The 26,507-nt window shown below is 42.8% G+C and overlaps 1 protein-coding gene across 1 annotated transcript; it reads right to left on the bottom strand.

Annotated features, from left to right (window-relative positions):
* Positions 1-2,130: 2,130 nt before the first annotated feature.
* Positions 2,131-3,825, bottom strand: LOC134865536 (putative nuclease HARBI1). The gene is made up of 4 exons (XM_063885115.1): positions 3,164-3,825; positions 2,964-3,079; positions 2,657-2,768; positions 2,131-2,558 (listed from the first exon to the last, which is right to left on the bottom strand). Exons 1-4 carry the CDS (start codon positions 3,591-3,593, stop codon positions 2,182-2,184), a joined length of 1,035 nt encoding a protein of 344 aa, XP_063741185.1. The 5' UTR covers positions 3,594-3,825; the 3' UTR covers positions 2,131-2,181.
* Positions 3,826-26,507: the final 22,682 nt, after the last annotated feature.

The raw sequence follows: 26,507 nt of genomic DNA, 5'->3' as shown, positions 1-26,507 counted from the left end.
CTTTAAATCCATGCCGGAAAGGAGTGTAAACATGGTCCAGTGTATTTCCACCGCGCGTGGGGCAGCTGACGTGCTGATAGTATTTCGGCAGGACTTTCTTCATGTTGGCTCTGTTAAAATCCCCGGCCACAATAAATGCGGCCTCTGGCCGAGAAGTCTCTGTCCTGTCGATAATCCCATACAGCTCCTCCAGCGCTGTGTTGTTGTCAGCGTGCGGCGGAACATACACTGCTGTTAGAACAACAGATGTGAACTCCCTCGGCAGATAAAAAGGCCGGCATCCGATCATGATGTGCTCTAGGCTGGGAGAACAGTCCGAAGAAATGATCTCCACATCTGAGCACCAGTTGTTGTTGATCATGAAGCAGACACCTCCTCCCTTGCTCTTCCCTGAGTCTATTGTCCGGTCCTGGCGATGAATGGAGAATCCGTGTGGAGCAATGGCGGCGTCCGGTATCGTGGGGTCGAGCCAAGTCTCCGTGAAAACCAACACATTACAGGTCTTAATGTCCCGTTGAAATGCCACCCTGCTACGGAGTTCGTCCAGCTTATTATCCAGGGATTGGACATTTGCCAGAAGTAAACTCGGTAGAGGAGGCCTGTTTTCACGTTTCCTCAGCCTGACCAGGACCCCGGCCCGGGAACCTCGTGGTCTCTTCCTCCTGCGCTCCACAGGTAGAGCTCCAGCAGGTAAACACGGAGACTCTCCATTGTTTGCAGGTCGTCGTGGATTATTGCTGTCCACCAGCGACCTGATGTGTAAAAGTTGTTCTCTATCATATTGGATGATAGGGCTCGCTTGGGCGGTTTGCATGTTGCAAAAAAAAGTTAAAAACAACCAACAAAGTAAAACAATAAAAACACTAAGATGTGGAGTTGTTGAGGAGCTCGAGACACGGCAGCCATCCTCGGCGCCATCTTGCTCTTCTATGTGTGTGTGTGTGTGTGTGTGTGTGTGTGTGTGTGTGTGTGTGTGTGTGTGTGTGTGTGTGTGTGTGTGTGTGTGTGTGTGTGTGTGTGTGTGTGTGTGTGTGTGTGTGTGTGTGTGTGTGTGTGTGTGTGTGTGTGTGTGTGTGTGTGTGTGTGTGTGTGTGTCTTGTCAGAGAGAGCTAAATGTGTCTGTCTTTAACAGCCAACAAGAAGAAGGTAGAAATAAGGCGCACAGGAGGAGGGAGGGCACCAGACTCCTTTACTCTTGCTGAAGAGTTGGCCCTAGCCAACAACAGTGGCAGGGTGATGATGGATGGGGTGGCAGGGGTACAGTCTAACCCTGGGGCAGCTGAAATGTCCACCCTCTATGTGCAAGGTAATGTATGGCATTCATCGTTCTTCATGTTAGAGTATTTTGGCTTTCTTCCCCTGAATCATCAGTAACATGTGTCTTCTGTTGCATGCAGTCGAGGGTGGAAACATCACAACCCTGCAGCCACCAGGATGCATTCATCCTCTGACACAGGTAATTCAAATGGATAACATCCATGACATGTAAATTAGGCTATGTCACCCCTAAAGTATGGGTGCAGCGTAAAATTCTGAATCTTTTCAGGATGATGATGATGATGATGATGATGACGAGACCCTCACAGCCCCCTCCGACACACACATGCAGGTTAAAACACTTTACTGCTACTATATGCCACATTAATGTCCTAGGAGGGTGAGCATCATTTGTCAGTACTGTCTGAATCAAGTGACCTGTGTCATTAATGCAATGTGTGTGTGTGTGTGTGTGTTAGGAGGACTTGGAGGAGCTTTCCCCTCCTGAAGCCTCCCTCCCAGGGACCTCACAGTCAGACAAAGTACAGTTTCTCCTTCCTTGTTTAATTACTGAATATAATGCATACTAGGCTAATGTGTACAACATGGGGTGGGGGTTGTGTAGGCCACAGTGGACAATGTCCGCAGTTTATACAAGAAAGTGCTGGAGCTAGACCGCACAAAGAAGAGGCTGGAGATCAGAAAGCTGGAATTAGAAATTGAAAAGCTGGAACATGAGAAGAAGGTATTGTCTTATCACTCCATTAATATATAGGCTACCCACACCCTATATGTGTGTCATTGATCTGGCTTTTCGTCACCTTTTCTTCTTGCAGGAAAGAGAGTCATCTAATAAATGAATAATATCAGAGATTGGTGTGACATGTCTTTATTTTTGTGCATTTAATTTGTGGTGTGTACAATTCATTGGAAAAACTGGTTGGTAATGGCATCCCTGACAGCACGGCCTGTTGGATGATCCAGGGTGATTGGATCAGTAATATCAGGGGGTGGGGGAGGATCATGAGGGGGCACTCTTTCCTTCCTTATTGTGGCGACATTCTGAAGAACCACACATGCTGCTATGGTTTGGCAGGCCCTGTCTGGCTTGACCCGAAGGACCTTCAGGCAGGCGAATCGGGCCTTCAATATGCCAAATGTCATTTCGATCCTGGCCCTAGTGACACTGTGTGCATGATTAAATGATCTCTGTTGCCTTGTTTGTGGATCAGGAAATGGTGTGATGAGGAACTTCATGCATGCGTAGCCACGGTCCCCCAGCAGGATTCCATCAAATTGCCCTTAGATGAAATGGAGGAAAAATTAAACAACTGTCACACTGATTTCATGTTCACTATTAAAGCATATTACTTCAGGTAAATCGATATAGGACTTTTACCTTGGTGGAATCTGTCAGACAGTGATGATTCTCTGAATATACGGGAGTCATGGACTGACCCTGGCCACCTTGCATCCAGGCTTGTGATCATATAGTGGTGATCGCATGTCATCTAACAATATGTGCACAGGTAAGGAACATAACAGGTGAGGCATGCTGTTGCGCATGTAAATGACACCACCCCATGCAGAGGACAGGAAATCATTCTACATGACAACAGGAATTCACAGGTTGACATTACCTATTCCAATGAATCGTGGACTGTACAATGTACGCCTACTGTTAATCTGTTAGTCTTGTGTATTACCTGGACATTGATGGTGTGTTTGGACTTTCTATTCACAAAATCCCGCTCATGCTCTCCCAGGGGTGCACTGATAGGAATGTGCGTACAATCAATGGCTCCAATTACTCTTGGGAAACCTAGATATTTTGTTAGTCAAATCAGTTGCCAGTCACAATTATGAAATGTGCAAATTACCGATTTTTAGATTAGTGGCATATTACCAGCGATTGCATAGAACCCTTCTTTTATCTGACGTGCAGGCAAATGGCCAGGGAATACAACAAATGCATCCACCAGTTTAGTGAGAGCAAGTACCACCTTCCGTATCACCCGGCATACAGTGTTCTTACTCAGGTTTTCAGCATCACCGATGGAATACATATATTGTCCGCTGGCGAAATAGCGCAATGAAAGACATAACATTTGCTCGATTGTGAGGGCCTGACTTCGGCGGGTTACATTAGAGACGTCCGCCTCGAGCAGCTGGCATAGGTAACGAATTCCCTCAGCTGAGAATCTATATCTTTCATGGAGAACATCGTCCGGGTACGCCAGCGGATTCTGGCGGTCTCTAAATACCCTCGCCCTCCGAAGAGAGCCCCTCACAATCTGCGCGCCTATATCGTACGGATCGTCCAGGTATGCTGGCATTGTCTTTAGGGGACATGTCGGTGGAGGAGTGGTGTCTAAATAGGGTGTGGTTAATCGGAAACCTAGGGTTAACCAAGAACTAAAACTGGGAAGACCAGTTTTGGGATCCTACGTATATTGCCATGGCAGCATACCTCGGTTTTAACATATCCAACTTTCGTAGTATGGGTTAACCAGCAACATACGCTGCACGTGACCAAGTTACTCTCGAAGTTACCCCGGTAAGCCAGAAAACCAGCTTCGTAGTACAGGCCCCAGATGATATTGAAAGTTGAGAGTGAATTTTTTATTATTATAAATTTAACACTGATTAATAAAACATATTTAGACAGAGAGGAATGATAAAAGACAGACAGATGGACATACTGTATGTCTATGTAACCCAGGTTACTAGGGCCTTAATTCAGTTATCAGCTCATTGGCGAAATAAATAGATAAATAAATACATTCGTATTTTTATGTGTCAGATAAATAAATAGGATTGATTTAAAATAATCTTACATAGGAGGAATAAATAGGATTTTTTATTCAAATCTTAAATATGACAATAAATAGATTAAAAATAATTAGTATACACAAATTAACAGCACAATAGATTTGGTAAAAAGGGGCATTTTTGTTGGATATGTATGGTGGGTGTGCCTTTCTGGATGTGCGGGAGGCAGTGACAGGGAGTTCACATGACGTGGCGAATCGGACGCCGTCCGGAACTGCGTGCGGTTCGCGCTCTCTCTCTCCCGGACCGACGTCGGGGCAGCTGCACGCTTGCTCTCGCGGTGCTGTAGAGCAGTGTTTCTCAAACTTTTTCAGACCAAGGACCACTTAACCAATAAAAAAATACTCACGGACCACCTAACTCCCCCAATATCCCAAAACAAGATTCAAGATTCAAGAAGCTTTATTAATCCCGAGGGAAATTGAGGTGCAACAGTTCAATACAAAGAAGGAAGGAGAAATATACACTAAATATACACTAAATATACACCAAATATAACTAAATATACACTAGAATAAATACAATAGGCCTGCTTACTACTCCAACAGTATATTACAAGTTACAGCCTAATAATGACAGCTTTATGTGACCTTCTCTATATCGCTCGTTCACACATTAAATCAACAATACAAATACAACTACGGATTCTACAAGCATTTCGTTCACATGCGATTTAAACGGTAAATGCTGATAGATTTTACACATCATATGAAACATAGACTACATTTATTACTGAGTTTATGTCCGAGCGAACAGAGAGATACGCAAAATGCACCGCATTTAGTACGACACAAACTTCTGCTGTGTATTTTCAAAAATAAAATACAGTAAAACTATGGTTGCAGGCCCAAGTTTAACAAGAATTTAACAATAAACACAAGGTAATTATTTACACTGTTACATTTACAAATAGCATTGTTTACTCACTCATACACTGCGTGTCTCTGTTGCTACCTAATGGGAGGAATGGTGCTGCTTGTGCTGAGACATCAGTGAAACAATGTCTGGATCCAAACTGGAGAGTTTTAGTCTCATATCACAGTCCACATTGATCCTGTTACGCTGCTTTCTTTTCAGACCAACAAGTGTAGAAAAACCAACTTCACAGTTGTAGGTGGTTGGAAACGGCATCAACAGTTTCAGAGCAGCGTCAGCCAGCTCTGGGTGCTCAGGCTGGACGTGGACCCAAAAGTCCGTCAAGCTTTTCTCTCTGAAAGTTGTCCTCAGTGTCCCATCAGATGCGATGTCCACAAGGCTGTCAACCTGTCTTGATGGGAGCTTGGAACTGACGTGTTCGATGTGCGTTTTGTCCCCAAATGGATTCCTGATCCACTCATAGCCTGCATCTAGTTCTGGGAAATATCTTCCCAGCTGAAAGTGAAGGCCTTGCAGATGTTCCTTGAAGGCTGCAACTGTGCCGCCGTCCAGCTCTTCTTCTGCAGCGAGGAGAAAATCCACAAGCGTCGGAAAACAGTCAAACTCCTGGCGATCCAGACGGACACACCACAATTCCATCTTGAGGCGTGCGGCTTTAATTTTGTCCTGCACATTGAAGGCGGTGACGGCTTTTCCCTGCAGTGCTAAGTTCAAAGCATTGAGTGCGCTAAAGACATCGGCCAGGTATGCCAATTTTGAGAGCCACTGGAAATCATGCAGTCTGTCATAGGCTACAGTTCATCAGTATGATGCAAGAATAACATCACCTCATCGCGCAGTTCAAATAGACGGGTGAGAACTTTCCCACGCGACAGCCAGCGAACTTCAGTATGGAAAAGCAGTTTTGTGTGTTCACTTCCCATTTCATCACACAGAGCTTTAAAAAGACGTGTGTTCAGTGCTTTGGTTTTTATTGTATTCACAATTTTCACAGACTCGTCCAGTACTGATTTGAGGCATGGTGGCATTTTTTTCACAGCCAGCTGTTCTCTGTGAATGCAACATCTGTGCAAATACCAACACATCGTGTCCAGTCGATATTATTCTGCAGGATGAAATCGTTGACTGAGTCAAAAATGGCTTCCCCTGTGGAGTTGGTCGGCAGGGAACGACAAAACAGAAATTCATCCTGCACACCACCATCATAAATGTACCTTACAAAACACAGCAGATTTGCCTCATTCACGATATCAGTTGACTATGAGTTGCAGTCAGGGGGGGGGGTATTCTTAACTACTTCACATTCTTGTGGGCCTACCTAAGTGTTCTATGTGAAAAAATGACATTACAAAATATTTCAGTTTGTAAATATTTTACTGTGAGTACTTTATTTTCAGTACATTTGGAACTGGACTGAAAAATGCAAAATGATGGAAAAAACAAAAAAATATATTTTAAAAAATCAAAGTAGGCCTAATTGTCTTCTTCAGGGTGCTGGTGAGCCATGCCACATAACATGCAAAATGGTGGATTCCCTCCATCCAAACAAAATATTTAAAACAAATTCCAAACAGGGCTGAAGTAGTTGTCCTCTTCAGGGTGCTGGCGAGTCATGCCAGATGTGGAATGTGCTGCTCTTCTCCCTTTGGCAAGCCAGGTCTTCACATGGCAAAGGATTCCACTGGTTGGTTGGGGGGCCAACTGTACTGATGAAGAGAAGGTTTGCAGCATTTTTGGTCGTCAGTTTGCTCCTGTACTCAGTAATGATATTGTTCATCGCGCTGAACCCCCTCTCACAGTCTGCATTACTTGCTGAGAGGGTGTCTACTGCTATGCACAACTTTTTCATGTTGCTTGGAATGCTTCTCCCCCCACTTGCCTTATATTCAACAAATCCAAGGTGTGTTGTTTTCTCATTTACATGTAGAGTATGACACAAAGCCCTCACCTCATCCTCTCCATGTCTGGGATTGGCATGATCCCATTTCTTTGGGTCAAGGGCTGCCATTTGGTTCATCAGTGTGGTGTAACTTTCTTTTCTTTGAGCTGCAACACTGGCCTGTGCTCTGTTGGCTGTGGTTGTGAAGAGCATCTCATTCAAACTGTCTGCCACTGCTTGGATGAACTTTGATGCATCAATGATGGGGGACCTGCCGACTTTTAAATCTTCTTCCTTGAATTTCATGTCTTTCTCGGCCTGACTTGCCTGACTTGTCGCCGTGTCGACTTTAATCTCGTCACGGCAAAAATATTTTCGAAATGTCGAGAATAAAGTTGAAATGTCATGTCGAGAATAAAGTTGAAATATTATGTCGACTTTAATCTCGACGTGTCGAGATAAAACTCGAAATGTCGAGAATATAGTTGAAATTAGTTGGGAGACATAGCAACCGCTCCCACAGGCAGGGCCGTAGCCAGCATTTTGGAATAAGTGAGGTCCATGATGCGCGCGCTAAGCGCTCGCGGCGATTTAAAAAAAATATATATATAAATATTTTAAATTATATTGTTTTTTAGATATACATTTATGTATATGTATAATATATATATATATTTTATGTATTTATTAAATTACAAGTCACACAAGAGTTTTATTGTTTAAATGTCTTTTAATTGTATAAACCAGCATTTTCCCCCCCAAAAATGTACTGTACTATATTTACATTTTTTTTATAGCAATAGTACACCACCATGTTTTTAAAGAATATAGGGGGTAACTTTGAACTTGATGAACTGAATGATGAATGATTCCAAAATAAAAATAATATTCAAGTAGAAATAAATCATTGCAAATTACAGCCCCTAAAAGTACAAATGGCATCACCTAAAATCTCAACAATCAACTTTTTAATCAAATGCAAGCTGAATCCTCCTATGACCAGAGGCATCCCACCGTCGAAGGATATTCTCCCGGTCCACTTCCACTTTCTGATGCACATGCATCATCGCCAGGCCCGTCAGTCTGTCGTTGGACATGGTAGATCTAAGCCATGTCTTTAGTCTTCGCATGGCTGAGAATGACCTCTCACAGGCACAAGTTGTCACTGGCAAGGTTAAGAAAATCTTCAACATACATTTTATGTTAGGGAAGAATGACAGGTTGTGTTTTTGTAGAACTTCTAGGGCAAAAGAAGGAAGGGGGCCATCTTCAAATTTATGTCTCCAGCGCTCAATTTCCTGTCTGGCAGTGTCTTGGTCAGGGAGGTCTTCGTGGTACCACCGAAGCATCTCATCCTCTCGTGCTGGTGTTAAACATTTCAAGGATGATGGCACCAAGTATGATGCAAGGATAGGGGGCTTATTATTCTTGGCAAATCTCTCATCCAACTGAGCTGTGATGTGGTCCAAGAAGGGGTAGAAGAGATTTATCCTGTAATGGTCCTCCACTGATTCTGTGGTCACGTTTGCTCTGTATGTTTGTCTCACAGATACCCTCCGCTTGGCTGGGACAACACCTATTGAATTAGCCAATGCAGTGGCTTTCTCAAAGCACAACCTGGAACCTTTGTCCTCTCTTTGGTTGGCGATGACCTGCCGCATGTTTCTTGCTTCCTCATAGGCTGTGAGGATGTCCAAATTTGTAGTCTGCAGCAGTTTGGTTAAAGGATGTATGTATCCAAGTATTTCATTTACCATCACAGCTGTAATTATGGTCTCAAATGATTCCATGCTGTGCCTGAGGGTGGCAGCCTTTGCAGAAACAGAAGGTTTTTCAACCCCCATTTTTTCCAACACAGAATGCACCGCTGTGAACTTCTCCACAAATGCGCTGAGGGTGGTTGATCTGCTGCTCCATCTTGTGTCACTCATGAGTGGGATTCCTGATTTTTTTGTTGTTTGACCTTCTTTACTGGTTTCTGCCTCCAAAGCACCTTTTCTGGCACTAGATCCTGAAAAGAACACTGCAATTTCCTCAATAATAGACATTGTATTCCTCACTATAGGCAGATCTGAACAGCCATGCACTACAACTAAATTAAGTGCATGGCTCCTGCAGTGGGTGTACATTGCCCTGGGATGAACATCACTGATTCTTTTTTGGACTCCACTCACATGGCCACTCATTGTAGATGCCCCATCATATCCTTGGCCCCTTAAATACTCAGTGTGAAGTCCCCATTCAGTCAGCTGTCGAAGAATTACTGTGGCTATTGTCTTCGCATCTTGCTGAGTCAAAGGGCAGAATCCAAGAAAGTCCTCTCTTATTTCAGAACTCTCTCCCTCCCCACTCACATACCGAACGCAGAGTGATAGTTGCTCAATTCCACTGATATCCATTGACTCATCAGCTAAAACAGTGAAGAACTTCGCTGTTTTGATATTGTTGATAAGAGTCTCCCTTATGTCCTCTGCACAGCATGCAATGAGATCATTCTGAATTTGTGGGGATATGTATTTTGCATTCTTGGCTGCAGTCTCCAGATGTTGCTTGAGTGTAGTGTCAAACTGTGCTTTCCAGTTAACAAAATAGTTAAAATTTCCATTTTCACTGGATCCCTCCCAGTTCCCCCGGAAAGGCACATTTCTTTTCCCTAAACATACAATACTGTCTATGATGGAGAGCAAAGCCTTGCGGTTAGCCATGACCTTGTCATCATATTGCTTGCTGATAACAGATTTAATATCTTTCTTTTGGCCTTGTGTGATCAACATGAAATTTTCAGCCAATTCGGTGGCTCTCTGGTGTCCCTCTGAATGGCTATGCCTTGGGATCACGCCTCTTTTATCACCAACTGCATTTTTCCAGTCAGTAAAGCCCTTTGTAAGGAAGCTAAAGTTTTTTCCTTTTACTTTATTAAAGCAGAGGCAAGTGGCACAATAAGCTGCATCCTCAGATGGCGAGTAGCTCAGCCATTCATAATTTATCTCCCACTGGCGATTGTACATCAGCTGTTTTCCTCCCAAGGTACGTTTGGGATAGCTATATCCCTGTGGTGCTAACCACCGATTTTGGAGTACACTTTTTTTCTCATCATCTGTAAGGGCATCACCATTAATAACTTTGTTTTTTACCCTAACCGGATCAAAGGGGTGCTGAGGGCATGAACTTCCAATTTCTTCTCCCCCTATTTCCATGTTTCCCTGCTCCCTGCTGTATTCATTCTCTGTGCTTCTCTGCCCTCCCTCCTCCACTGTGTGCCTCTGCGCTTCATCATCCTCTGCGCTTCTCTGCCCTCCCTCCTCCACTGTGTGCCTCTGCGCTTCATCATCCTCTGCGCTTCTCTGCCCTCCCTCCTCCACTGTGTGCCTCTGCGCTTCATCATCCTCTGTGTGCCTCTCTCCTTCCATCTCTGAATGACTCTCTTCTCTGTGCTCCAGCTTACTTTCCCTATTCTCTCTTTCATCCTCCTTGCTTTCCTGTTTACTATCTCCATCTCTGTCCTTATCTTTCTTTTTCTTTGACAGAAATGCATCCATTGTGTTTTGTTTTAATCTCTTGGACATGGTTGGCCTGCTCTTTGTGACTTGTTTTCTGTGGAATGGGTATATTAAAATTAATATGAGCTGAAAACGTGCTAGATTAACTGAACATTAATATCTAAAGGTGCCCCCTCCAAATTTAACCCATAGCCTAACCCAATAAAGTCAATAAGACTAGATGCTTATTAATCTACCTGAAAAGGAAGCTTTGGCTGATCCTACAGTATGGGTCTAATGCCAAAGTAGCCAACAAATGAGCTAAAATATCCGTTGAAGTCGTGGACAGTCCCAAAACGGATATTTAAAACGGATATTTTGCTCATTTGGACACTATTTTAACGGTACAGGGTAAAATAGTAGCCTACTTTCACTTACCAAATGGGTTTCTTGACGTTGACACAGGCTAGAAGTTACTGTCGTTACTGCTATCATTCACACACTGACTTCATGTCGGCTGAACATTCTTATCCTCGCGTCGCACGCGCGCTTTGTGTTATTTTTTTTCTTAGTTCTGCACACGTAAACGCAAAAAGCCGAAAGTGCACACAGGAAACCGAAAACAAAGCCCATGGATGTTAACCACAATCTGCAAAGCACGTTTCACAGAGGTTTAATGAGAGGTTTTTAATGTTTGATTCAGTTGGGCATTTTGACGTTCAAAAAAAAAAAAAAACCTCGGATGAAATAAGCGAGGTCCGGACCTCCCTTACCTCTAATGTGGCTACGGCCATGCCCACAGGTCCTGCACTGAATCCGAAATGGCTTGTGTAGATCATTTGGTCAAATTATACTTCCGAATTGGATTTAACAATAAAGAGATCCTCGCTGTTTTAGCGCAGAACCACAGTGTGGTGATTAGTGTAAGAACGCTGAAAAGGTTGTGCAGAAAACTTCGTCTGTTCAGGAGGAGGAATCATACAAACCTGGAAGAAGTGGCCGCGTTCTTGCAAACTGAGCTGGCTGGAACTGGGCAGACGCAAGGATACAGATGGTTGCACCTCCGTGCAATACATAAAGGTTATGTTGTGCCGCAAAATACAGTAAGACAATTGATTAAATTGCTGGATCCTGAGGGTGTGGAGCAAAGGCGTTCCCGGCGTCTGAGGCGCAGGCAATATCGTAGCAAAGGTCCGAATGCACTCTGGCATATGGATGGGTACGATAAACTGAAGCCATACGGCATTGCCATCAGTGGTTGCATTGACGGTTTTAGTCGCTATATTGTTTGGCTGGAGGCATACACCACTAACAATGACCCCAGGGTTATTGCCGACTACTTCGTGTCATCCGCTGCACGCTTGGGAGGATGCCCGGAGCGTATGCGTGCTGACAGAGGGACGGAAAATGGACACGTTGAAAACATGCTCATCTTCCTGCGCAGGAATCACTCAGACTCTTTTGCGAGAGACCAAAGTTTCCTTTATGGCCGCAGCACTGCAAACCAGCGGATTGAATCCTGGTGGGGGATCTTAAGAAGACAGAGCATACAGTTTTGGATCGACCTCTTCCGAACCCTTCAGCGCGACGGGCACTTCTCGGGTGATTTCTTGGACAAGAGTCTGATCCAATTCTGCTTCTTAAATCTTGTTCAGGTGAGCACGAACACTTTGCCCACACAATTCCACCAACCCCCCACAACACAACAACGCTACAACAATACTGTGACGTGGGCAACATATAAACTAATGCTGATTGGCTCTCTTGTGTTTGTTTGTGTGTGTGTGTGTGCGTGCGTGCGTCAGCTCTTTCTGATTGCTGCCTATGCAGTTGCTGCGCCTATAATTTGGCAGCTTTTGGGTCTCCTTCATGTTGTTATATCTTATTCTCATCTCAACTTCTTTTTGCTTCAAGTTTGTTTTTTCATATATTTTGTTTTAATGCAGGCTGAACTGGATGAAGTCGTGCAAACCTGGAATTCACACAAGTTGACAGAGGCAGGCCAGGGTGTGACTGGAGGTCGCCCTATTTTGATGTACACTCTCCCACAGATTTATGGTGGTGAGGACCATCTCAAGACAATTGACATGGAAGAGCTGGCCCTTTGTAAGGAGGACTGCACCCCCAAAAGGCAATACCCATGCGATGAGACTGTATTTGAGCTCTGCTGTTTTCTAATGCAGGAAAATGGATGGGATGCTCCAAGAGATGCATTTTCCGCTGCTGAACTGTACACTTCATTGAGAACAGAAATACATTTGAATATTTAAGGGTGGGTCATAATTTCTGCACCATGGAGGGTTGTTGATAGGCTTTGTTATATTATGAGAAATGGCATCCACCAGAGAACAGTCTCAGTTTTATTATATCCTTTATTTAATGCATGCCATATGAATTTTTAGAACAAATTAAACAAAAACGAACCCCCTCAAGTATAGTATTGTAAAATCAGTAACTGCCTAACCCTAACCGTGAATCTTGCCCTTTGTATCAGTTTTGACTGTGAAATTATTAACTTGTTGACCTACCACCCATTCAGCACAGAGCAGCTGCTGGAATAGGAAATAAAGGAACTACAATTTTGTACTAGCATTGTCTCCTCCTGATATCAACACCTCATACCCATTAACTTAAGGTACAGATAAAAAAAACAACTCAGATGAAATTGATGAACTTTAATATGAAATCATGAACATGACTACACATGAGCATTTGTAATAACTTGATCACCAATTAATAAAAGTGCGTATATGCCTGTGGTGAATAGAAAAGACAAATTGGTACAAAATTATACATTTCTATAAAATCACAAAAATAAAAAAGCAAATCCTGTGTTTGTTTGGCTACCTCAAAATCCATTTTGGTCAACACATATTTCAGAGAAAATGTAGCTTATTCAAATGCAGTAACTCAAATGGACATGTGCAATTACTGTAACAGTCATGAACAACACTACTTGTGAGAAACTCTAGCTCATTAAAACTTTTCAATACAAAAATACATCATCTTCAAAGCAGCACCTCAAATGTAAAAAAGCAAATATTGTAAATAAAATAGTTCACAAAAACTGTATTTGAAGTGGCCTATACAGAGAATTTGAGAAATATCATAACATCAGATAACTGCACAATGTATTGACCTGTTAGATACTCTATGAAAACAGGGGACTTGAAGACAAACTACCTTTAAATGGCTTTGAAAGTGGAAGAACAATAGCACTGCTTTTTTTTTGTGTCAGTGAAGAATAACCCGTGGTCCTTATGTACATTTTGGAAATAGCATAGGCACAATCTTGTCTGAGGGGCCACATAAGGGGGCTACACTATGTCCATCACCCAGACATTGCTCTTGAGGACGTCATTGAATTCAGCACGAAAGACTGGGAAACTTTCATAGGAGTCAGATAGCTCTAGGAACATTCCACATGTCCGAGCAACTGGCCGTCTTGTGAAATCAGACATCACTGTAAACTCAACAGTGAGACAGTCAGACACAATCAGATTGGATCCTGTGCAGAATCTCAGAAACTTAGAGAGTTCTTCTTCATCCAGTTCTCTGATATACCTTCGCAGATGATGTTCCACCTCTTTTTGCTTTGCTGTCATATCTGCTGGGAACTTCAACAGCTTCAACACCTTCTTAGTTGTTGCTTTAAGATCAGCATACATCTGTGTTAGCTTCTCATAATTCAGAGAGATGTTTGGAGTTGTGATTTCCCTCCAACAATCAATAACAAACATCGGCTTTTGCACAAGTTCTTTGTGGGCAATTTCTGTCAGGATTGTTGGAAGATTGTCGGCTGAGATTCTTCTTCTGCATTCATAGTTGTCAAGAGTCTCCACAAGGTCATCCATTTCAACAGACGAGAAATCCTGTAAAGCTTGCTTGAGGATCTCTCGGTCTTGACCGCTGACAAACTGCAGAAAGCTTTCTGTCAGGTCACTGTACACAGCTCCAAATAGCATCTCCTCCACAAAAGCAGATGCAAGCTTGATAGGAAGGTAGTGGCAATCTTGGTATCCTCTCATAAAAATGCCGATGGCTTTCCAGGTTTCAGCATTGAAATCATGTCTGATAAAGGGTACTTTAATTGTTGTTCCCAGTGTGCAACGATCATAGAAATCTAGCCAAAAAGCACTTAGGACATCTCTTAGAACTCCTGACCCAACGCCAGCTTCCTCTTTTTTATCTGGAAGAATTCTCTTCACTACCAGTGGTCTGGTCAGAGTGTCTGGGTCAGAAAATGCTTGAATCATGTCGTTGAGGGAATTTGAATAGTGGATAGTTATTGTTTTTGCTTGAGTTGTGTGGTCAGGTGTTTCGACTTCATAAATCAGTGTGTCATTCAAATCGAATTCAGCATCTGGTTGTGGGCCAAATGTAATTTCGGGATCAGAGATATATGGGTTATCTGATACTAAGACATAGCTTTGCAGAAGAACATCCTCCTGTAATACTTCTGGTAGAAGAAAACTGATCTCTGACAGCACTGGGATGTCTGTGTTGACTGAGTGATTAGCAGTTGAACCATCTGTGGTACCTGGGTGAGGACGACTAATGGTCTTCTTCTGAGCAACTGGACACCAGAGACGGGGATTCGCTGTCTGAAACTTCAATAATTTCATTTTGGCCCTCACATTTGCCTTCTGAATCATAGGTAGAGGCGTCTTCATCTGAGTGTGGTTTAGGCCGAGTGGCAATATAGAAACGCAGCTTGGCTAGTTTGACAGTGTCGTATATTGCAGCAATTGAGACATGATCAGTGAAAGGGTTTTGTTTGAAATCCCACACATCAAATGTAAAGTCTGATTCGGGGCCTTTATTTGAAATGCCATTAGGGAAAAAAAGGTTTTTCCCCTCTTTCAGGATTTCATTGTATCCACCACTGATGTCCATCACAACCTTTCTAGTGCCCCCTCCTTGTTTTGCTCTAACCTGTTTAGCTTCACCATCCTCTTTGTTGATCCAACCTATCTCCACGCTGCGTTTAGTTGTCCTTTTTACCGGTCTGGATGTTGTAGGCATCTTCCCATCGTCTTTGGTTTCCTTTTCACTGTTGCTGGCTTCCTCGTCTGTTTCTTTGGATTCTGTCTTTAGCTTCATTTTCTTCCTGAGCTTTTCAAATAGACCCATTTTTCGCTTTGAGAGAGGGGCTTGATTTTTGCAAAAATTAAAAAGTGCAATTCTGTCTCCATATGAAGGAATATATTTGGCCAAAGCTGCATCATCCATAAGTGAGCGTGAGATAATGGTCATAGGCTACACATTCAGGCCTATTTAAGTGTAGCGGCCCAATGCCGCTTCTCATTAAAGAAAACGTTTTAACTGACTTAATAATTCCCAGGACAGGTAAACATTGTTTTAACATTACTAATATTTTAAAGTCAAATTTTAAACATTATGAATTTGCATTTTAATTGAAATCAAAGAAAATAAAAACATGAATTTACACCCAAAATCCCATTGGGCTACAAGTCCAAATTGTGTCGAGGTTACTGTACTACAGAAATACATATCATTCATCATTTCACCAGGTGAATCAAGGAGTCAAATTATGCTCCAGATGCACAGATGATGGATTAACCTAGCCTAATGGTTAAGACATAGGCCTATTAATCAAACAAAAAGTTATAGGGTCTACATGGGTGGATAACGATTTGCAACCATTTTACTTTTTACCATGTTTCACCGACGCTTTGCATCGAATTAATGGAAGTAATAGCCTTGACTAAAAGAGGACTATTCGTGGATGCTTCAGTGGAACGCCAGCCAGCTTAATACTCAGAAAACGTCTTTAAACATCTCAGATGACGTTCAATGCAATGGATTTATCAGGGTTACAAGAAGGGTAGGTAACGTAATTTAATTGTGAACTGTTGTTGAGCTCTGCCAATGTGTGATCAAGCTAGGCTCATGGGAGATGCATGGCATTACATTAGAAGTCCACACTCGATGCAACGACTGGCACTGAGTGATTTATGAACTTTATGCGAAAATAAAAACATTATTTACGATAGCGTATGGCTGATATGCTATGAAATGCTTTGTTTAATACGGAGTAGTTTACTATGTGTTGGCTAGCCAAGTAGCCTATACTAGGCTACGTCGTCCTAGCTAGCTAAATTAAGCAGGCTACGGTAACTTTTACGATACCCCCTTATCAATATCCCAAAAATGACAATTACTATTTTTCGACCAAAGATGAAGTTGCGGCATTTTGTCTTTATTAGGAATGAGGAGTCACGTGCCGATTCGGCCATGTTGGCAGCAGACGCTATTCTATGTCTATGGGCAAGCTAGCCATGATAGGTCTCGCTAGCATGTTAATGAGGCTAGCTAGCTGCCTCTCATAGAAATATACACCGGCATCCTCCCAACATGGCGGGGCTCAACAACTATGACGACAACTCCTCATTCCTATATCAGGGATCACAACTTACCTTCTCCTCTTCCATTAGTGAGAGGGCTTCTTGGGGGACACCCCGGCCTCGTAGAAAAGCTGTCACGCTGACTGACATTCTTTCAAGTCCAAAAACTGCGCGGTTGGTAAAAGAAAGAGACTTTACGTCATTGATCTTGTAAACTACCGCTTCCAGTGAAAATACAGAGCAGCACATAGACATGGAGCAGCACGTCTGACTTACCTTCACATAAAGATGTTCCACCGATAGGCCAACCATGCGTGACTCAAACTGCACCTGTGGAGCGGTTGCTTTCTCTCTGAATAGTTTTCAGTGTCAATTGACATAAAGTCGAGATTATTCTCGACATGTCGAGATTAAACTCGACATAATATTTCAACTTTATTCTCGACATTTCGAGTTTAATCTCGACATGTCGAGAATAAAGTCGACATGACATTTCAACTTTATTCTCGACATTTCGAGTTTAATGTCGACATGTTGACTTTAAAGTCGCCGTGTCGACTTTAATCTCGTCACGGCAAAAATATTTTTTTTCTTCATATGTGGCCCTAATACTCCGTCGTAGTAGTCAGTGGCGGCTGGTGAAAAAAAAATCTTGGTGGGGCTAGTGTGCCAACATATTTCCCTGCCTAATCTAGCATAAGCATTCAAATGAACAGTCGGAAAATGACTACAGTTCCACAATAATTTAATTTCACAGTTTCCAGCTTCACAGAAAAAGTAACAATTTACACCAGATTGGCTGTTTAGCTGCCGGTCAGGGGCACTTTGCCATCGCCACATGAGAGAATGATACACTGTCTGTCAGTGGAAATTCACTGTTTAATGAGTGTTAGTTGGTGGAAATGTTGTTTAAATGATTTAAATTGCATGTAGGCACACACACTATTAAGTAAAACTGACATTGATTTCAAAAAAAATATGCAAAAAATATTTTTTCCCCTCAACAGCTGGTGGGGCAGAGCCCCAGCGCCCCCTATGGGCCAGCCGCCTCTGATAGTAGTGTTTATTAGCAACCGTGGCGCTAGCTTAGCATTAGCCACTTGAACTTCGCTAAATTGCATTGTCAGAACACGCATGGCTGAACTCCCGTGTCCCTATTTCTTTAAAAGTGTTGCCTGGACGGACGAGAGCCGTGAAACCTGCATTTGTGCCGGAGAATATATGTGTGTGCGTGTGATACTTGAGCCTCTGGTGAGTTAACTTTGTATATGGATGCATATGGAGTTAAATGTGCATATCCTAGTGTTCATACGGAGAGATGTTAATTTCATATGTTGTGTTTAACAATTGTTCATGTTAAGGTGGTTCATTATATTACCCTCACCTCGTGTGTTTTTTTGAGAGTGAGTGGCGTTAAAAAAAAGAGTAATGGTTCAGCCATTTGTTTCATGTTAGTTATGATTATAGATAAGCAATATTGTGATGTAATCAGAATATGTACAGTGGTATGCAAAAGTTTGGGCACCCCTTAGGAAAACCACTGCATCAGTTTGTCACTTGCTGAGCTTTTGAAGCAGCAACTTCATTTTAACATATGTTATACCTTATGGTAACAGAAACATCTCAGTAGTGAAATAACTTTTATTGGTCAAACAGAAACATGTTTATGTGCATTCAAACAAAAATAGGCATGTGCATAAATTTGGGCACCCCTAAGAAATAATTCCATTAATATTTAGTATTGCCTCCTTTTGCTGCAATAACGGCCTGTAGACGCCTCCTGTAGCCACAGACAAGTCCCTTAAGCCTGGCAGGTGGTATTTTGGCCCATTCTTCCACACAAAACGTCTCCAGTTCAGTCAGGTTTCTTGGCCTCCGTGCATGGACAGCCTTCTTCAAATAAATCCATACATTTTCAATGATGTTAAGGTCTGGGGACTGGGATGGCCATTCCAGAACATTGTACCTGTGCTTCTGCATGAATTCCTTGGTGGATTTTGATCGGTGCTTAGGATCATTGTCCTGCTGAAAAATCCAACCCCGGCGTAGCTTCAACTTTGTGACTGACTCTAGAACATTCTTGTCAAGAATCTCCTGGTACTGTAAGGAATTCATGTGGCCCTCAACTTTAACAAGTTTTCCAGTACCTGTGCTAGCCACACAGCCCCATAACATGATAGATCCTCCACCAAATTTTACAGTGGGCAACAAGTTCTTTTCATTGAATGCAGTGTGTTTTTTTCGCCATGCATACCTGTTCATGTTATGCCCAAATAACTCAATCTTGATCTCATCTGACCACAGTATTTTGTTCCAAAATGCTTCTGGCTTGTCCAGATGTGCTTTTGCATACCTCATGCGACTCTTCTTGTGATTAACACTCAGGAAAGGCTTTTTGCACATCACCCTTCCAATGAGCTCTTCCTGGTGCAAAGTACGCTGGATTGTGGAACGGTGAACAACTACACCATCAGCAGCCAGATGTTGTTGTAGTTCTCTGGAGGTGGTCTGTGGCTTCTCTGTGACCATTTTCACCATCCTTCGCCTGTGCCTTTCCCCTATTTTTGTCGGCCTACCACATCTTTCCTTCACACGGACTGTTCCTGTGGCCTTCCATTTCACAACTACGTTTCTGACTGTGGAGACAGACAGTTTAAACCTGTCAGATAATTTTTTGTACCCTTCTCCTAATTTATAATGTTGGATTATCTTAGCTTTCAGGTCAGTGGAGAGTTGTTTTGAGGTCCCCATCTTGCCACTCCCTAAGAAAGAACCTAGGCCAGGCACAGCCAGCTATTACCTATGTTAAATAGCCTTTTTCATGATTGGTTCCACCTGTCTTTGTAATTGAAGGTCTAATGAGCTAATCAAAGCAATTTTGTGCAGCAACCTGTCAGCTATAAATCCGTACAGGTGTTGAAATGAATGCTATTTATAAGGGTGCCCAAACTTTTGCACATCCCATTTTTTGCATTTTATTTTATTATAATAAAACTATGTAATGCTACCCTAAGAATTTTGGTCTGGAAAACACTAAAACGTCTACATCTTTGTAGGAAAACAAATGTTGTTGCTGTGATCTTCTATTATAAAGGAAAAGCAAATTGTCATGAAATCTCAGAGGGGTGCCCAAACTTTTGCATACCACTGTATATGTGTGTTTATATGAAAAGGTTTATATGTAAAAGTATATGTTTTAATGAGAACATTGTAATAACCCTCCTTTTGGCCTATATAGGCCGGGTCTTTTTCTTTTCTATATTCTTTTCTTTATATGGTTCCTTTTTCAAGATCTACATGAAGACTTCTTCTAGTCGTGGCGAGCTACCCAAAATAGAGCTGTGTATTAGTGAGTTAGGATTTGGACTGTGAATTGTGATTTGATATCTTGTGTGTATTGACATTTTTTTTTTTAATGATTTTTATTTTCCTCATTCCCTTTACCCAGTGGTGGGCCGTCAGGGCCAGCAAGGCCTTCTCTGCTGGCCTAAACATCATCAGAATATAAATTAAATTTTGATATATTTTTTCCACAAATACGTATGAAATTATTCCCCATAGTCTATTCTCTTCATTTTATAGCGTTCGTCTTGGCTGCGCTGCTTCCAGCCTCAGAACGAGATTTGGAGGGCTGGCCTTTATGTTAGAGCTTTTATCCAATCATATTTCAGCCATAATGTGTTGCTAGGGTCAAAGAAATCTGCCCTTGGGCCTTCAGAATCAACAGTGCGGGCAGCTGTAGCTTAAAGTGAACGCAAACAAAACTGTGGCGTTAACCAATCAGATTTCGAGGTGGCGACAACGGGCCAGCTAGCAGGCGTACGCTAACGTTAGCACGTGCACATCTTCTGATTGGATACGAGGCAGAGCTAGGCAGTAGGCAGAGCCAAACAGTCTATGGGCAAAGCTAGCAAACAGAACTAGAACTTGAGCGAGCTAATTTGTGTAGATTTCTACAAGCTATTTTTTTCAACCCACAATGGCTGAAGGAGGAGAAGAGATCAATTTGGTAGAAGATATAATTACAACGCCATTTTCAAAACGAACTTTTCATGTAAAGCTACACATCTTGAAAAGGGAACGACCAACTCCAACGCTAGCGAGCCTAGCACAGCAGGGAAACTACGAGCGGTACCCCTGGCTCTCAGCCTCCGAGAGGCACTGCAAATTGTACTGCCGGGAATGCCTGGTATTTGCAACTGATCGATTTGGTGTTTGGAGCCACACTAAATTTGCAAACTTGAGTTGTCTAACCAAGGCAGCAACGAGACACCAAAGCACAGCTGGGCACTTGGAAGCACTGGTGCTTTTGAAAACCTTTGGGGACACCCGAGTGGATCTACAGCTCAACGAACAAGTGCGCAGGGAAACGGAGCTCCACAACGAAAGGGTGAACAAAAATAGGGAAATATTGAAAGACTGATTGATTGTGTCCTGTTTTTGGGTAAACAGGAACTTTCATTTATGGGACACGATGAAAGCGCCGAGTCCAGAAACAGAGGAAACTACGTGGAGCTTCTTTCTTTTCTTGCTGAGAACAACACAGATTTGCATTACCACCTGTACACAAACAACATGTTTACTGGGACGTCAGGCAAAATACAAAACGACCTGATTTATGCTATTGCTGAAGTGATGGGAGAAGAGATCAAAATGAAGATTAAAAAAGCACCATTTGTCGCTGTTATGGTGGACGAGACGTCAGATGTGGGTATAGCACAGCTGGCACTTGTCCTGCGTTATGTGACAGATACAGGTGTCAAGGAGCGGTTTGTCAGATAATCTGATTAATTAAGTTAACTGTAAATGCTGATGTATTGATTATAAATGCTTCGGAAATATTAATATAACTCTGTTGTACTTGACTATGTTAAGGTGATGCAACGCCCGGTTATACTGCGTTTCTGTCTAAATGTATAGTTTCTACAGCCATGGCGTCATAATGATGGTATTAAGAGGTGGAATAATTCAGGTAGGACTGTGTAGGACATCACTGAAGGCCTAGGTGTGAAATGCACGGCCCGCCACTGCCTTTACCCAATACAATTTAACACGTCAAACTTACCTGTTGGTTGTGCGGCTCCTTTATTCTTCCACTCAATGCAGATTGCAAATACCCCTTTCTCCTATAGCGAATCTAGACTTCAGATTAACTAGTCCATGCAAAATCTCAATATTGCCTAGGGCAGCCAATGGGCTAGAACCGGCCCTGGGGGAGCTAGAGGGAGGTGGAGGATTTAAATTATGGACATTTATTGAATAAATATATATTGGTTTTCCCAAGGAAGCACAGTGATTAAAAGTTAATAATACACCTACATCAAATGTATAACCATTTTTTTTAAATAGCTCACAAATTTCAATATTATCTGCTTATGTGTAAGAAAAATGATCGACACTCTGATGTGGTCTTCTATCCCTCTGAAGGTAAATCAGTCCCTGGCAACACACCATCTCCTCTTCATCCTAATCTGTAAATGAGTAAAAATATTGCTTTAACAAGACATTTTGAAGGGCTTTTATTTTGAAATTCCACATCAGAATGTCCTGAAATTCCTTGACTGACACTCTGAGGTGTTTTTCTATCACTCTGACGTCAAATGAGTTCCTGGTAACACACAGTTTCCTTTTATTCCTAATCTGAAAATGAATACAAGTATTGCTCTAATAAGACATTTTGAAGGGATTTTATTTTGAAATTCAACATCAGCATGTCCTGAAATTGTCTGAGTGACACTCTGAGGTGGTCTGCAGTGAAATGAGTTCCTGGTAACACACCGTTTCCTCTTAATCCTAATCTGAAAATGAATTTAAAGATTGCTTTAACAATATATTTTTGAAGGGCTTTTATTTTGAAATTCCACATCAGAATGTCCTGAATGACCTGTGACTGTGATACTTGGTCTGTCCTTTTGATGTCAGATTGGACTTTGACTTATTACACACACAATTAGAGTTAAAATGTTCTCTGAAATACTGTTTGCAGGCGGTCGCTATTTGCAATTATTTCATTTATTATTTAATATTTATTCATCTAGTTTGATTTATTATTATATTTGCATTTTTATTTACATTCACCTGCTTTATTTTGAAATCTGTTCCGCCACGCTCTTACCGTAATGCACAGGATATACGCGCACCGCCAAGGAGTGGGATGGCTTGACTATGTTTTCCGAAGACGGGGCTGGCTTGACCGCAGTGACAGTTAGGAAGCGGACCCCTGAGGCCCATGAGGCTCTACAGGACTGCTTCGAGACCATGGACTGGGATGTGCTTTGTGTGCCACATGGAGAGGACATCAACAGCATGACCGACTGCATCACTGATTACATCAACTTCTGTGAGCAAACAACATTACCAGCTAAAACTGTTCACTCCTTTCCAAACAATAAACCCGGTATTACAAGTGACCTGAAACAGCTTTTAAACAAGAAGAAGGAAGCTTTCAAGTCTGGGGTCAAAGCACTGCTGAGGAGCATCCAGCACGACCTGAGGGACAAGCTGAGGCTGAGCAAGGATTCCTACAGGAAGAAGCCAAGCTCCAGCATAACAATAGCAAGGATCTGTGGACTGGAATGAAGACCATCACGGGGTTCAAGGGGAGCGACAGACCGACGACCGGCACTCTGGAGAGGGCTAACGAGCTGAACACCTTCTTCAATAGGTTCAGCTGCCCGCGCCCTGCTGCTGTCTCCTCCACTTCACACCTCACCTCCACCACTCATCCGGGCTTCAACATCCCCCCACTGCTCTCCTTGCCTCTGACCAACCCCCTACTATCCCCCCTGCTGAGCACTCTGAACTCTACCTCCTCACCCCTGATGTGCCTCCCTGATACTGTGACATCAAACCCCCTCCCTGCCTCACTGTAACCACAGGCCATGTGAAGAGACAGCTGGAGAAACTACACCATGGCAAATCTGCAGGCCCGGACGGCATCAGCCCCAGGGTTCAGCAAGCTGTCTCCTGTTCTTCAACACCTGTTCAACCTGAGCTTTTTCCTGGAGACCATCCCGGTGCTGTGGAAGACGTCCTGCGTTGTTCCTGTCCCTAAAAAGACAACTCCTTCTGGGCTCAATGACTATCGGCCGGTAGCTCTCACATCTCATGTGATGAAGGTGCTGGAGAGACTGGTTTTGTCCCATCTCAGACCGCAGATGAGATCATTTCTAGACCCTCTGCAATTTGCCTATCAGCCTCACCTGGTGACGATGACGATGTCATTATCTACCTGCTGCAGCGTGCTCACTCGTACCTGGATGGGTCGGGGTGCACTGTGAGAATCACCTTCTTTGATTTCTCCAGTGCGTTCAACACGATCCAGCCATGGCTACTGAGAGACAAGCTGCAGGCTATGAGGGTAGACGCGTCCACCATCTCCTGGATTACCAACTACCTCACAGACAGGCCACAGTATGTCTGGGCAGTGTTCTCTCTGATGTGGTGGTTGGTAGTACAGGAGCCCCACAGGGAACTGTGCTGTCTCCCTTCCTGTTCACCTTATACACCACTGACTTTAAATACAACTCAGAGTCATGCCACCTGCAGACATTTTTGGATGACGCTGCAGTGGTAGAGTGTATAAGGGATGGACGGTAGGAGGAGTACAGAGCGATGGTGGAGGAATTTGTGGAGTGGACTGGAAGAAACCATCTGCTTCTGAATGTGGTCAAGACCAGAGAGATGGTCATTGACTTCAGGAGGAAGAGGACGTCTCCACTGCCCCTGTGCATTCTGGGTGAGGATGTGGCTGTGGTGGAGGATTGCAAGTATTTGGGAGTGCTCCTTGGCAACGGACTTAACTGGAAGGCCAACACTGACGCTGTTTACAAGAAGGGGATGAGCCGACTCTATTTCCTGAGGAAGCTGAGATCCTTCAACGTTTGCAACAAGATGTTGGAGATCTTCTACCAGTCTGTTGTTGCTAGTGCACTCTTCTTTGCTGCCGTCTGCTGGGGGGGCAGCATCAGAGCCGGTGACACCAGCAGACTGAATAAACTGATCAGGAAAGATGGCTCTTTCATCGGCATCAAACTGAACCCTTTTGAGGCTGTGGTGGAGAGGAGGACTCTGAACAAACTGTTGTCCATCATGGATAACCCCACCCACCCTCTCCACCTGCAGCTGGACAGACAGCGGAGCTCCTTCTCCAACAGACTGCTCCAGCTCCGCTGTCACAAGGACAGGTACAGGAGAACGTTCCTGCCCACTGCAATAACCCTGTACAATAATACCCCTCTCGCTGGCAGACAACTCACTGCTCCATAGCCTGTCTGTAAACTGGACTTAACATGCACACCTTAACACTTAACATTGTACATTTACACCATACTGATTTAATATTCCATTTCATTGCCTTATTTGTACATTTATATATTTCTCATTTTTATTCCTTTTTATTTTTTGGTTCTAATTATTTGTTTTGCTTCTTTTTGTATTTGGCTGCCGCAACAAAAACATTTCCCAGTTTGGGATAAATAAAGTATTTCTGATTCTGATTCTGATCAATGGAACCATATTTGTTTTCCTATTTATGACAAATCATTTGAAATTAAGGATTTAACAAGAACAATAAAACTTGATTACTAGTTTAAATGCTATTCACAATATTAAACATTAATTGGGGCTGTCAGACAATCCTTCTTTGCTGAGGTGACAGAACCTTTTATTTTATTCGTAAGAGCAATTTGATTGAACATGAGTTTATTAAGAGAGTATGCACAAGGTGAGCACTAGATGTTGCCCCCGTTACAAGACAGGGTCACGAGGGTAACGCAGGACATGTATAAGTTGTGTTTCAGTATTCAGTCGTGCAAATTCCTTAAAAGAGGGGAAGTTTTTCAAAGTACAGACAACCAGAAAAACTATTCAAGATCTCGAACCAAATATTACGTATGCAGATAAATACAATGTGACTCTCTATCAATGAGAGAGAAGTGAACAGACTTGAAAAAAACTCGACACCAGAAAAGCTGCTGGCCCGGACAATGTCTCCCCCTCCACGCTGAAGGACTCCCAGTGTTCATGCTTCGTTCCAGCATGCTTTAAAACCTCCAGCATCATCCCGGTTCTGAAGAAAATAAGGATCACAGGATTAAATGACAACAGACCCGGTGCCCTGACCTCTGTGGTTATGACCCCTCCCACCCTGGACACACACTGTTTACCCTGCTCCCCTCTGGCAGGAGGCTACGCTCCATCAGGACCAAAACCTCTCTCCACCTGAACAGCTTCTTCCCCTTTGCTAACGGCCCCCCCACAAACATGATACATTACATTAATGCACATCATGTGAACAACATCCTGTTCTGTTCTCTTCCTGAATCCTGTGAGCCGTGTTCATGCTCTGTTCTGACTACATTTTGCACATTCTTGAACACGTCTGCACAGCCCTCCACTTTAAAATACATTTCATTGTTTGCCATATCTTCATTGACCTGTGTTTTTCGTTTTGTTTAGCTTTTAAGGTTCTTTGTTTATTTACATTAAAAATGTGGTATAAATACTTGTCTTTAGCATTTTCTTTTTGAATGCTTAATAGTTTCACTATATTTATATTCTGAATTCTTTTGCAAATTATTTCTTAGATTGTTTATGTTCGCACCACCAAATCAAATTCCTTGTGTGTGTAAATCTACCTGGCAATAAACTGGATTCTGATTCTAAAATAAAAAGTGTTGGTTTATACTACTTTATAGATTGGATACATATATTTAGAAACACCAGAAAAGAGTATAAAAAAAGTGCAGGTGAAAAGCAAAACATCTCTCCAGAAATCAAAGTGTTCGTGACCCCCTCTCACGTAGGCTAAACTCA

This window comes from Eleginops maclovinus, chromosome 6 (genome assembly GCF_036324505.1).
Source record: "Eleginops maclovinus isolate JMC-PN-2008 ecotype Puerto Natales chromosome 6, JC_Emac_rtc_rv5, whole genome shotgun sequence".
Classification (NCBI taxonomy): domain Eukaryota; kingdom Metazoa; phylum Chordata; class Actinopteri; order Perciformes; family Eleginopidae; genus Eleginops; species Eleginops maclovinus.
This window is presented reverse-complemented; position numbering and strand designations above follow the sequence as displayed.